Below are 11,646 nucleotides of genomic sequence, written 5' to 3'. Positions count from 1 at the left end.
ATAACCAATGAAAAATGATGTTGCAGTGTTGAAGAGCCTCCCTCTGCTCTGTCATCCATGTTCATTAAATCATCTGCCTTCATCACAGAGGGAGGTTCTTGCACTTGGTGCTCTCTCTGTTTCAGCAACAGCAAACACGAAAGGATGACAAGAGTTCAAAACAGAAAAAAAAACAGTACAAAGAATATATGGAATGTAAAATGTATTTTAACTAAAACTGCTACTATACATAATAAATACTTATTGCAACAAAAACTTATAAAAAAAAAAAAAATAACAACAGCATCTCCTTCACAAGAACGTCCCACTGACAGACACAACATGCTCTTCATAAATAAATATTTATTAATGTCCACGAATCAAATAATCAAAGCAATATGTCGTTAAATTAAATATGTTACAGTAAATAATTGTATTAAATATCAAAATATATATGCAGTGGAGGATGCAGATTTTTAGTGAGTACAGTTGCTTATTCCAGCCTTTCAGTGTAATGTATTACCCACAGTCCAACAGAGGTAGCACAGCGCCTGGGGAAAAAACTGTTTAATTTCTTAAAATGTTGCCAACTTTATAAATTATAAACACACTATACAGTATATTACACAAATATTTAATCAGTAGTCTGGATGTGCAGTCTTATGGCAGAATCTAAAGTAAAATATGAATGTGTAATATTGCAACACCTTATGCGGTGATGATGCAGCGACCAACTAAAGGCACTAAAAAAACAGGAACCCTCTATTGGTCTACATGAGGAAAGAATTCCGTGACAGTCTAAAAAAAAAAAAGTTCCTGCACTTAAACAAAAAAAACAGGATTCTAAACTGTTCTGACCAAGATTGGATCCCACACCCAGAATGAATCATAATTCCAAATGCCAGCTAAGGTATTATTTCCCTGTGCCTTTTTCCATCACTTCTTCAAGAGTGAAACGCACAAATGCAATCTCTTCCAGCTCGCTCTTGGCGCCACACTCCAGCAGGCAGGCAAACCACTTTGTTCCTTCGCAGTGAGCCAGATCAGAGTAACCGCTTGGTCCACGACTGACAACCCAAGGACTCTCCCAGCAGGAGGTGTCCAAGGGGGATCGGTTCAGGTAGATCCCCAAGTCTGCCCTTTTCCTCCTGTTGGTTGGGTGAGAATACAGGAGCCAAGTGTTGCTGGCTGTATTGGCCTGTGAACGGGTATTCTCACTGCTTTCATCTGTTTCATTCTCTGTGTACTCTACTGGCTTGGGGAAGCTGACAACACTTCCTTGGCAACCATTGTGCGGTTCCACTAGCTTTGGAGCCAGATGAGGCTTGCTGAATTCTGCACCTTTTTTCTCGCTCAAGACTTCTACCCTGTGCCTGGACGATGAGCGGGCATTGCAGTACAGGTGGCTCCTGCCATTTTGGTCCACAAGTTCTGCCATTTCGCACTCTCCTGTTTTTAACCCTTGAATGACTTTGCCCACGTGCCATGTTTGACCGCAGTCGTCACTGTAGAACGAGAAAGCATGAGGCTTGACGCAGCAGGGGAAATGCAGACACCAGCACCTGCACGTGATATAATAGACATATGCTGGTATAATCAACCTCCCACATTGTAACTGAACCCCATGGCCTGGTCCCACTGCAAAGGTCGCCCAATTTTCCACCTCGGCGCCAATCACATCTCTTGTTAAATCCTTGATGTCACCCCAACTCTCTCCAAAGTCTGTGCTGCGGATGTAACAAAGCCTGGCTTCATTTCTTCCTGTTCTTATCTGGCGCTGCTCTGATATTTTTCCCCGTACGCAGATAAAGAAAAGGAATAGGACTCTGGATTTCTTCTCGTAGACTGGGCAGGGGTTCATAGTGCGAAATCCACATAGACGTGCTGTTAGCAGCTCCTGCTTGGATTCCCACTGGAAACAAAAAGGACAGTTACTCCCAGCTTCAATGCAATATCACTGGAATGGAAACATCAGATATGTTGTCCACAGCCCTGAATAGGTTATGGAAAAGAAGACTGTCTTCACTTATGAGCAGCTGGAAATTGTGCTGAAAGAAGTTGTGCAAAATACTTGTACATGCTGTAGAAAGATGTGATAAATCTAAAGGAGGTCACATCAAATATTATGTCACTGACAATGAATTAAGAATGTAACTTGTAACAGTACAAAAAGGCAGCTAGCTTATTTGAGCATCTGAAGCCACACGGTCTCATTACTTATGCTGTATAACAGTTTAGATAAATCAGCCTTTTTCAAATTTTTGCCAGATCTGCTGATTTGCCCAATGAAACTGACTTTTAACAGGGAGATGCACATTTTATATGCACTGTATTACTCTGAATAAATAAATCAATAAAAAAAAATAAACTTACTTGAACAGACCCATCTTGGAAAGTGCCTCTCCTCATCACCAGGCATTCAGCATCACTGTCTGCAGGAGTGGAGCGCTTCTCAGAGAAAGCAAGGAAGGTTTTTGAGGTGCTGAGGTAGAGGAGGGACGGAATTCTGTATGTGACCCCTCCCTTCTTCTCCTGCCTGAACAATGGGCTCTTTTCTGGCTCTGAAATACTGGCCATTGCTTAAAAGAAATTATACTGGAAGACAAAAAAAAAGACATAAAGTGTGATGGCTACAGGGAAAGCGCAGCTGAACACTTCTGTCTTGTGTTCCACAGGGATTACAGTCATGGCTGTAACTAGCTATGAGGACATGAGGTCATTGGTTGCTGATGCTCATGTAAAAATTCTGGTAAAGTAATTTTCTCTGCTGGTTTGCCGTGTAACACAGATTTGGAGGTCGAATAGTAAATACCAAGCAGTCATCTAAATACTGCCAGCTACAGCTTGAAACCTAACTTTGACCTCGGTATAATGTCAACATGGTTACAGACTATGCATCATTAAAGCTATTGGAAGCTTTTATGAAGCTTGTTAGGGATCATATCAGTACATGACCACATCACTCTGAAGGTTTGCTTACTTCATCAGCATCACACACAAGTAGAAGCAAGTTCACAAAACTAAAGCGTTACTTTTACTTGCTGTTTCATTGTTGACCCACGCCGTTTTTCCCTTTGCCTAGTTTTTCTCATATTTCAGTCAACTAAACTATAACCTGGACCTTCGTTTCAGATATTGATTGGTTTTACGGAAAGGTCATAACAGGAAAACCAGTTTACCCTGGTTTTAACACAATGCTAAAATGTTACATAACTCAGTTAGAAAGGCGAAGTCTAAAAAGCAGTACACACAACTGGTGTCAAACTTACATAATAGTCATGTGAACTTGATTACAGGGACTGAACACGTCCGTTTTAATAAAAAATATTCTCTGTAAATGTGTGACTGCTGCCAGTGTATGACAAAAACAAGTGCAAAATATCACAGAAATACAGAGAAATTCATATAAAATGGTGTATTTATTTTAGAATACACGTAATTGTTCATTTAAAAATATCAGTCAACAGCGAAATCAGTCCCTCATAATGTTATTTCCGTGCAATACAGTACAGTATTGCACAGAATGCATGTATTTATTTATTTCAATATTTATGTATTTATTCAATAATTTACTTATTTTTAATTCTGGCATGCACACCGTAGTACGTTATATGTATCACAAGTAAACTAGCATTAATAACAACATTTTTCCAAGCGGGCATGATAGCAACGGATCCTATACACATCTGCCATTACACAACAATCGTATATTAATAATTCCAATCAATACCATTTAATTGCATGATTCCCCTCCCCCCGTGGTTTACCATGCAGACTGCAGTACTACTAGTATACCTATTTTACACGGATGAATAACTACTTACCATGTAGCTGCAAATTTCAGTATATGACACCTCCAGGCTACCGAGACGAGCGTAGCTAACATGGATCTGCTAAAAGAATACTGACCGTTTACTGTTTGTTTACAAAACTAAACTAAATAAATAAATAAATAAATAAAACAAACATATTCATCTATGTAGTTTCCTCTGGCCGTTAATTTTGAGCTTTTCTTTTTTTTTTTTTTTTGCAGTCCGACTGCCCACTATGATGTCGTCAAATCAACAGGCAGGAACTCTGGGGGATGTAGTTCTGAAGATGTATATGCAGAACTATCACTGTTACTAAGCAGCAAAGATAACACGACGGATACCTGTTACAATTAAATTGTGTATTTTGTATTTACATTCAATACCTTGATTTCAGGTACTTCCAATCAAATTGACAAATGTGCAAATTCAGTAAAAAGACGAATACAATTAGCAAGTGTTTAAATACAGTATAGATCTCCGTCTGGATCATATGGCATTCATTATTGTTTTTATGTCCCCAAGATTGATTGTAGGGTTGTGGCAATTATTGGAATTTTTTCATATCCACTGCAACCACAGAACCCCTTATGTAATTTGATGTGAGCCTTTAATGGCTGAAGTATGTTATCATCCTGTTACTGGATCATTTTATTTATTTAATAGGGATGTTCTGGGATGCCCAGGAACCAACTGAGTAACCTTGACCAGACTGCACCCAGCTACCTCCAGACCCTCATCTCTCCCTACACCCCCACTCGACCTCTCCGCTCTGCCTTCACTAGAAGACTGGCTCTACCTCCGCTACGCTCCCCTGCCTCCAGAGCCCGCTCCTTCTCCACCCTTGCTCCGCAGTGGTGGAATGACCTTCCTACAGATGTCAGGACTGCCCAGTCCCTGACCACATTCCAACGCCTCCTTAAGACTCACCTCTTCAAACAGCACCTGTAGAACTCCTCTGTTTATATCCTGGGACACTATCACCCTTCATGTAAATATGCTTTATTTTGCTCTTATCTGCCCCCTATTTTACTGCATTTAATCCTGTAATTCAGAATACTGTAATCTGCCAAGTGTTTAACCTGTAGTACTTTGTATTTAATCACATCCTGATGTAACTATCACTATTTAGTCATATCCTAATGTAACTATCACTTATCTGCTGTATTATTGAATTGTGGTTTGTCACACTTGAACAAAAGTTATTGTATTTCTTGCTCTCATTGTATTACTTGTATTGTAACACTTGAAATGTATTTGCTTACGATTGTAAGTCGCCCTGGATAAGGGCGTCTGCTAAGAAATAAATAATAATAATAATAATAAAGCAGTAGGGGCAAAACATTCACTGACTGTCAACTCTTCAACATTGCAATACTTTGGGACAACGACACCCTGTTTCATGTTTATGTATAAGGATAGTTTTTCAGACAAATGAATGATGGTTGAAGTCTCTTCAAGATACACTTTCAACTAACATCCCACACCACCCACTCATTTCTAAAATTAGGAAAATGCAGTTCAAACTCACTCTAGACAGGCACCAGACCTGGTTTTAAAACTTTCCCTGGTTTAGGTATATTATTGAAATAACCAGGTGCTAGGACTCTGATTGGCTCTGAACAGATCACTGGTTTCACAACATAAATAAATCACACCAAGTTTCTTGGTTTACTAATAAGAGTTGTTCATTCAACTGGAGGAACAGTTTATTTAACATAACACTTAATTATGTGTTGCTCTTAAACCCAGGAATGGATGCAGTGTTGATTTCAGTCCATGAAAATGTATTATTAATAAAAGACAGACTCTTTCACTCAGATCTGGCACTCCATTTTATTAAGTGTGTCTTAAAGCAGAATGTAACAGTGGACTAAAACAAGTAAACTAATATAAAAAATACCATTGTCACTATTTGTACACCACTGAGCAGTACAGTAACTTACATTCCGTTTAAGCTTGCAGAGTAAGCAAAAATAAACTGTATCCACTGGCCTTGCCAATTACACCATCAATCAAGTGATTTCCTTCCTTATAGATGTGTAGCCTCTATTCTGAAAACACAATAGATTCTCTGGCGAGGTAGAACTTTAACATTGCAGCAATAAAGCCTAACAAAGTTAGTCTACTGGAAATGAACCTGGACCATTTTAGGGCTTTTATTAGCATGAGGCATATTGATGGGTAAACACAACAATGTTGATGGGCATTGACCTGTTGCATTTATATTTCTCTTATTTCTAGGTACGAATACCGGCTAAATTGTCACATTCTTCTCCTTGTCTGTATTTAAATCATCTTTAACTTTGGGCAGGGGTGGGTAATGGCACATGGAAAGATTGCTGACAATAAATCTGGATACAGTCCTGAAAGCCCCATTTCACAAATGCATGAAGACATTTTTAATATAATAAATGGGGAGGAATAAACATCAAAAAAGAATAATCAAGAGAAAATAATCAAAAGGTTTTCAGGACAAAGTTTTTAGCATGATCTTTCTAGCTCCACTCTCGTTATAAGGTTCTTGATCCACCAGTTTAAATGTGTACTTTTTTTTTTTTTTTTTTTAAGTGAGGTTTGTTTTTCTTTGCCACCCACTTAGGTGTTGGCTTAAGCACAATTAGTTTTTTCTTCCAGTACATAAAAACAACATATATTACTAGTATAAATAAATCTACTGTTGAGCCTTTCCCTTTATTTTATGAAAAACAGGTTTCCACAAGAACCAAATATCAACAACTTGTTCAGAATATTCAGTTTTATTATGCTCTTCAATGGTAGTTTACATGTTTATGGGTTTGCATACGGTTCCTATGAAACAAACAGAACAAAATTGTCCAGTTTAAAATCATATACTCCAGCAGTCCAGCAACCAATTTGGGGAGGGAGTGTATTTTACTCCAATTTGGTTATGAATAATAATAAAAAAAAGAAAGACAGTTTCTGCTTGCATTTGAAGTACATTTAAAAGAAAGTAAAATGCTGCCGAGCCCCTTTCCTGCAGAGCAGCAATGGAAATGAACTAACAGATTAGCATAATATAACCGAGACAGACAAGGGCTTTCCAGTAGGACCCTCACTTCATATAGGGTGGTTATGAGGTTTGTGTGCACAAAATTAACACTTTCTTTTTTATTTAACTTTCTTTTCAGCTGCCAGGCTGTAATGGAGTTTAGAGACATTCTGTTCAAAAATGTCCATCACCAACATTCCACTTTCGTCAAAGAAGGCCCCCACAGACTTGGTGAACTCAACATCCCTTTGCCGTTTGGTCTTTCCATCAATAAAGGTCATTCTGAGGGTGTACCGGTCATCAAATCTGACAGACAAAAATGGGTTTAAGGTGCTTATTCTGAATAATGACAGGGACACATTTCATCCAAAAAAAACAGCTGAGAGTTTTGTCTTCCAGCTAATCAAAATGCAAGATAGGAGGTTAATATGTACAAAGATGGCCCTGTGTTACAAGCGTGAGCAAAGGGCTCTCAAGAAGCATTTACAGCAGAAGAGACTGTGTCAGCTGTACATATTACGTTATCCCCCACTGCAGGCCATACAAACTGGAAGGATAACTAGCGACTCCAGAATCAAACAGAGTCAACAATTTGGTTCTAAAATGTTGACTGAAATAAGATTGAAATGCTCCCTCATTACAAGGCTCTTTATACTGCCAAACCAGTTATAAGACAGCATGGTCATTGTGTCCACTTGCCCCAAAATGCCATACCACTAGAACTTGCATTCCTGCTGAGCACAAACAGCACACAGTCTCTTAACTATGGCTCTTAACCAAAGCATTATAAAGGGGGTAGCGCTGTATTGCACATCCACAGGACTTATGTTCGATTGATCTATGACAAGAACATACAGATTAAATTAAAATTACCTTTTTAGACTTGAAGACAACTGCCAGATGTGATCAGGGTCCATACCAGCTGCATCTTTCTCAACAGCCACCAAGAAGATACTTTTCTCTTTGTAAGAGGTATACAAAGTAAGAATCCCCATCATAATGAAATAAGTGCAAAGAAGTTAAGGATGCATGGTAAACAAAACTTCCTGCAAGGCGAGCATTATAATCCCAATTTATAAACACAGTGAAGGAAGCGACAACCCCTATGTTTGTTAGTTTCACCAGATAATTGTGAAGGTCTGAGGAGACAGTATAGTAATTGAACTTAACAAGTAGTTAGAAATGTTACTTTCAATGTCTGTTAAATTACACAAACAAGCAATATACAAAGGCACCAGCCAGTACTTAAGACAGTTACTCAAAATGCAAATAATTTTCTGAGTTTTATACTGTATAGAGCAGGTTAAAATTGTGTAAAGTTTCCCTTCTCAAGCTGCAGTGTTACTACTGGTTAATGCTCAACTGTGTATTTCACTGGCTATCACTAGTACAACTCCTGAAACCTGCCTTAACTAGTCTGACATTTTTCAATTGATACTAATTTGTTTGTTATGCAATCTCTATCTATCTCTCAGGGCTTGAATTTCATTTGAGTGCTGGGGAGGATTTTCCCCTATGCTGCAGCCAATGGGGGGGGGGGGGATTCCAACATTTCCAACATATATATTACTGCATCATCATTCACACTGGCGATGCTTTAAAATAAGCTGCTTTCAGCTGTTCATCACTGTGACACAGAGCACTCTCCATTGCTTTTGCCATTGCCTGATATGAAGTTTTTGTATGCAGCAGAATAAGGTGCTTTTCTTTTTAACCAGCACTCCATTATTTATTTATTTTTTTAAACTTTACACACAGCCAAGAGTCACGTATGAGAGAATAAAGTCTTTTTTTTAAATTTATTTATTTATTTTAACCAGAACTACTCAGAATGCATTGAAGTGCTTTCGTCACTGACACCCACTTCCTTATAGATTTGTTGTAGCGTTTCAGGGATTCTAAATTGGGTGAAAAATACAGCAGCTTGGTGTCTTAAAATATCTCTGCTGGATTTTCCTGCACTGAAAGTTGCAGATATGCGGGAGCAACTTGGAAAATGTGCGATTCCCGCAATGAAATTCAAGCCCTGTGTATAAATAAGGTACTTCAGTGTTACTGTGAACTTCTAGGCTGTTACTAAGTGAGTAAACAGGCTCATACAGGACGTACACAGCTATTAATATGACAGTTGACAGGAAAACCACAGCATACCACTTCCTGTGCCTGTAAAAGAAATAGACTGAAGCAATGAATAATGTCACTGTTTTTTAAAAACCAAATCTCAATCTTATTTTATTTCTTTATTTTCTATAAAAGGATATGATATGACACAGCATGCCAGGACTGGTTTGGACTCTGGGAAGGGATGCAGATAATCCCAAACCAACGCAATGATTGCAAAGAAGCAGGAGACTGTGCAGATGACTAGCCGCCCATCAACCAGGCTAAAGTTCTCTGTGTAGCCATACTTCTCCAAAAGGACCTACGGAACAAATGTCTGCCAGTCAGAAATACAGTAGAAAGGGAACACAAGGGTCTAGTTCTTTTTCAAAAAGCATGTCAGTACTAATGATATTATTTTACTCAATTAGAGCAACTTTCTTTATAAAAGGATACAGGAGCAGTGGTACCTAGAATACATGTTCTTCATTGAACAATGGGGCATACAGCAATTTTCAAATGATATGTAAAAGCAAAACAATGGGTAAAATACATTTAAATAGTGTTTTCTATTCCTCCACAATCTGCAAGCGTGACAGCTTGGTGCTCCAACAAAAATATGTATTACTTAAGAGTCAGCTTTCTATTACTTTACAATAGTACATTATCCTGAAAACTGAATTTTTAACCTGCCTTATTTATAATTTTGCAATAGTGTCTTTTGAAATTGTGTGCAACACTGTTACAAATGTGGTCTTTGGTTGTTTATCTGCAATACCAGTGGATACTATAAATGTATAGCATAGTTTTTGTTTATAAGGCTTAAACAATTAGGACACTGTCCAGATTTCAGAGATGATAAATCAATGCACATGTCAACATGCCTCACTTTCCACTACATGCGCTTCCCACCTTTTTGGCAGCATCATCAAGAGAATTCTTCACTGCGGCTCCGTCCCACTTATCGATTTTCACAGGTTTTTCTTCAATCTTCCACTAGAAGAAAAAGGAGGCCAATGGGTAGTTTTAGGCAGAAGCTTAACTTAAATTGCCATTTAATGCATTTACAAATATGAAGTACTTCATTTTTCACTTTACTCTCTTTTTTTTAAAAAAAAAATCTACAAATGGATCAAAACAAATTCTGCCAAATGTATCATTTCTGTGAAACACAAAATTAAAGTTATGTCAAACAAAATTACTGACCAAACTAGAAACTACATATATAAGGAGATAATTTAGTGCCGACTACTGTAATTTGCATGAGCAAATTACCACAATCTGTCACATATCCCTCATGACCAACCTCTTCAACAACAGCTGCATATAATGGTATTTAAATCAAGATTCATTCATCGGACTGCCACTATTCTGGTCCCACTGCAGTCGGATATGCGACGGATTACTGTATATGCCCAATTTGAAGCCACTTTTATCAAATGTAGGAGGTCCTACCCAAACTGGTGTTGCTATTTAAATCTTTCAGAAGAACAACCATGCTAAGATACACATACCGTTTGGATGGGAGTCAGATTTGACGTGGTAACGACTGTATAGAGCTTTGTGACGTGATAAACGAATGAAGCTATTACAATGAAATAAATAAAATACATAAAAAGTAACCTCTTTGTATCAGAACTAATGAGCCGATAAATAAAATATAACAATTTGATAATAGTTATTAAATAAAAAGCAGATGTTAAAATATTGAGCGACAGCCGTTAAATTACTGGCAGTTCTGTTTTTACTGACTGCAGGCTTTGTAGAAACCACAACAAGGCTGTTTTCAACAAGAAACATGGCCACTAAAATAAACTGATAATTGATGTATTAAATATGAACCTAAAAATCAAGTAAGGTGTGTCTGAAAGGTTGTTCTGCCATCTATCGACAATAATAATGTTACCGTTTTATATGTAATTGTATCAACTCTCTCTCTCTCTCTATATATATATATATATACACACACACACACACAACATAAAAAGCGCCATATGTTTTGTTTTCGCTGCCGTAATGATAACATGCTAAAGTGAAGGTACAGGACAGCGTGATGTAAACAAATAATTGCCTATTAATAAAACCATGAAACAATATCAAACATAACAACACGTACACCAAACCAATAAGTTAAGAGGAACAAAAACTAGTGTATTTTAAATACATTCAACAACATCGTCCTCGAATGAGCTGTCTTCCGTGTCTAGACGTACACTTGCTGTGCATAAAGCTTTATAAAGGTTATTTATTTATTTATTTATTTATTTTTAAATAGGTTTCTTACAAATGTATATATCCAATTGTATAGCATCTCTAGTTTTCGACCTGCAGCTGGTGATGAATAGTGGTCGGACAAGTCAACGTATCGTTCTGTACAGACGCTAGTGTAGTTCTAATACAGAAAGCTGAGAACGAACGCCAACTGTTCAAAAAAACACTGTAAATATTAACAACTAATACAACCGTACTCCGTCGCCTTATTTGAAGACAAACAATTAAATAAAACACTTATAAATACGTATCTTACTTTTTCCATCAACCCACTCTTCCCATTTTTCGCCGCCATCTTTTCTTTCTACTCGCTCAGTGACTTGGGGAATTCCGATTGGTTACCGCTGCTTTCTCAACACACCAATCCTCTTGCGGGACGGGTGAAGGATCGTCGACGTAGACGGAAGAGATGTGAGGTACTTTTATTTAAAGGCTCGCTGGGATTTGTAGTTGTGTTTCTATCCAAAAACTACA

At 37.8% G+C, this 11,646-nt stretch overlaps 2 protein-coding genes across 4 annotated transcripts; both read right to left on the bottom strand.

Annotated features, from left to right (window-relative positions):
- Nucleotides 1–322: 322 nt before the first annotated feature.
- Nucleotides 323–4,064, bottom strand: LOC117405498 (sialidase-3-like). Its single transcript, XM_034008595.3, has 3 exons — nucleotides 3,804–4,064; nucleotides 2,353–2,574; nucleotides 323–1,891 (listed from the first exon to the last, which is right to left on the bottom strand). The coding sequence occupies exons 2-3, from the start codon at nucleotides 2,554–2,556 to the stop codon at nucleotides 893–895; spliced, it is 1,203 nt and encodes a 400-aa protein (XP_033864486.2). The 5' UTR covers nucleotides 2,557–2,574; nucleotides 3,804–4,064; the 3' UTR covers nucleotides 323–892.
- A 1,541-nt stretch (nucleotides 4,065–5,605) lies between these two features.
- Nucleotides 5,606–11,582, bottom strand: LOC117406121 (signal peptidase complex subunit 2). 3 transcript variants are annotated; one of them, XM_059031059.1, is made up of 5 exons: nucleotides 11,429–11,582; nucleotides 9,814–9,897; nucleotides 9,064–9,223; nucleotides 7,675–7,810; nucleotides 5,606–7,107 (listed from the first exon to the last, which is right to left on the bottom strand). In XM_059031059.1, the coding sequence occupies exons 1-5, from the start codon at nucleotides 11,465–11,467 to the stop codon at nucleotides 6,921–6,923; spliced, it is 606 nt and encodes a 201-aa protein (XP_058887042.1). In that variant the 5' UTR covers nucleotides 11,468–11,582; the 3' UTR covers nucleotides 5,606–6,920. The 3 variants fall into 3 exon arrangements, with proteins under 3 accessions (XP_058887042.1, XP_058887043.1, XP_058887044.1); XM_059031060.1 differs by having other exon boundaries at nucleotides 9,814–9,894; XM_059031061.1 differs by lacking the exon at nucleotides 11,429–11,582 and adding an exon at nucleotides 11,186–11,227.
- Nucleotides 11,583–11,646: the final 64 nt, after the last annotated feature.

Source organism: Acipenser ruthenus, chromosome 9 (assembly GCF_902713425.1).
Source record: "Acipenser ruthenus chromosome 9, fAciRut3.2 maternal haplotype, whole genome shotgun sequence".
Classification (NCBI taxonomy): Eukaryota; Metazoa; Chordata; class Actinopteri; order Acipenseriformes; family Acipenseridae; genus Acipenser; species Acipenser ruthenus.
Note: the sequence above shows the minus strand (reverse complement) of the source record. Positions and strands in the feature narration are given on the sequence as shown.

Excerpts from the sequence above, each read along its gene's own strand:
- LOC117405498 (XM_034008595.3), bottom strand. The coding sequence starts at position 2,556 with ATGGCCAGTATTTCAGAGCCAGAAAAGAGCCCATTGTTCAGGCAGGAG. Across the intron at positions 1,892-2,352 it reads TCCAAGATGGGTCTGTTCAA|TGGGAATCCAAGCAGGAGCT; the intron begins GTAAGTTTATTT and ends TTTTGTTTCCAG.
- LOC117406121 (XM_059031059.1), bottom strand. The coding sequence starts at position 11,467 with ATGGCGGCGAAAAATGGGAAGAGTGGGTTGATGGAAAAA. Across the intron at positions 7,811-9,063 it reads CCTGGCATGCTGTGTCATAT|CTTATTTCATTATGATGGGG; the intron begins CATATCCTTTTA and ends AACTTCTTTGCA. Across the intron at positions 7,108-7,674 it reads TTGTCTTCAAGTCTAAAAAG|ATTTGATGACCGGTACACCC; the intron begins GTAATTTTAATT and ends TTTGTCTGTCAG.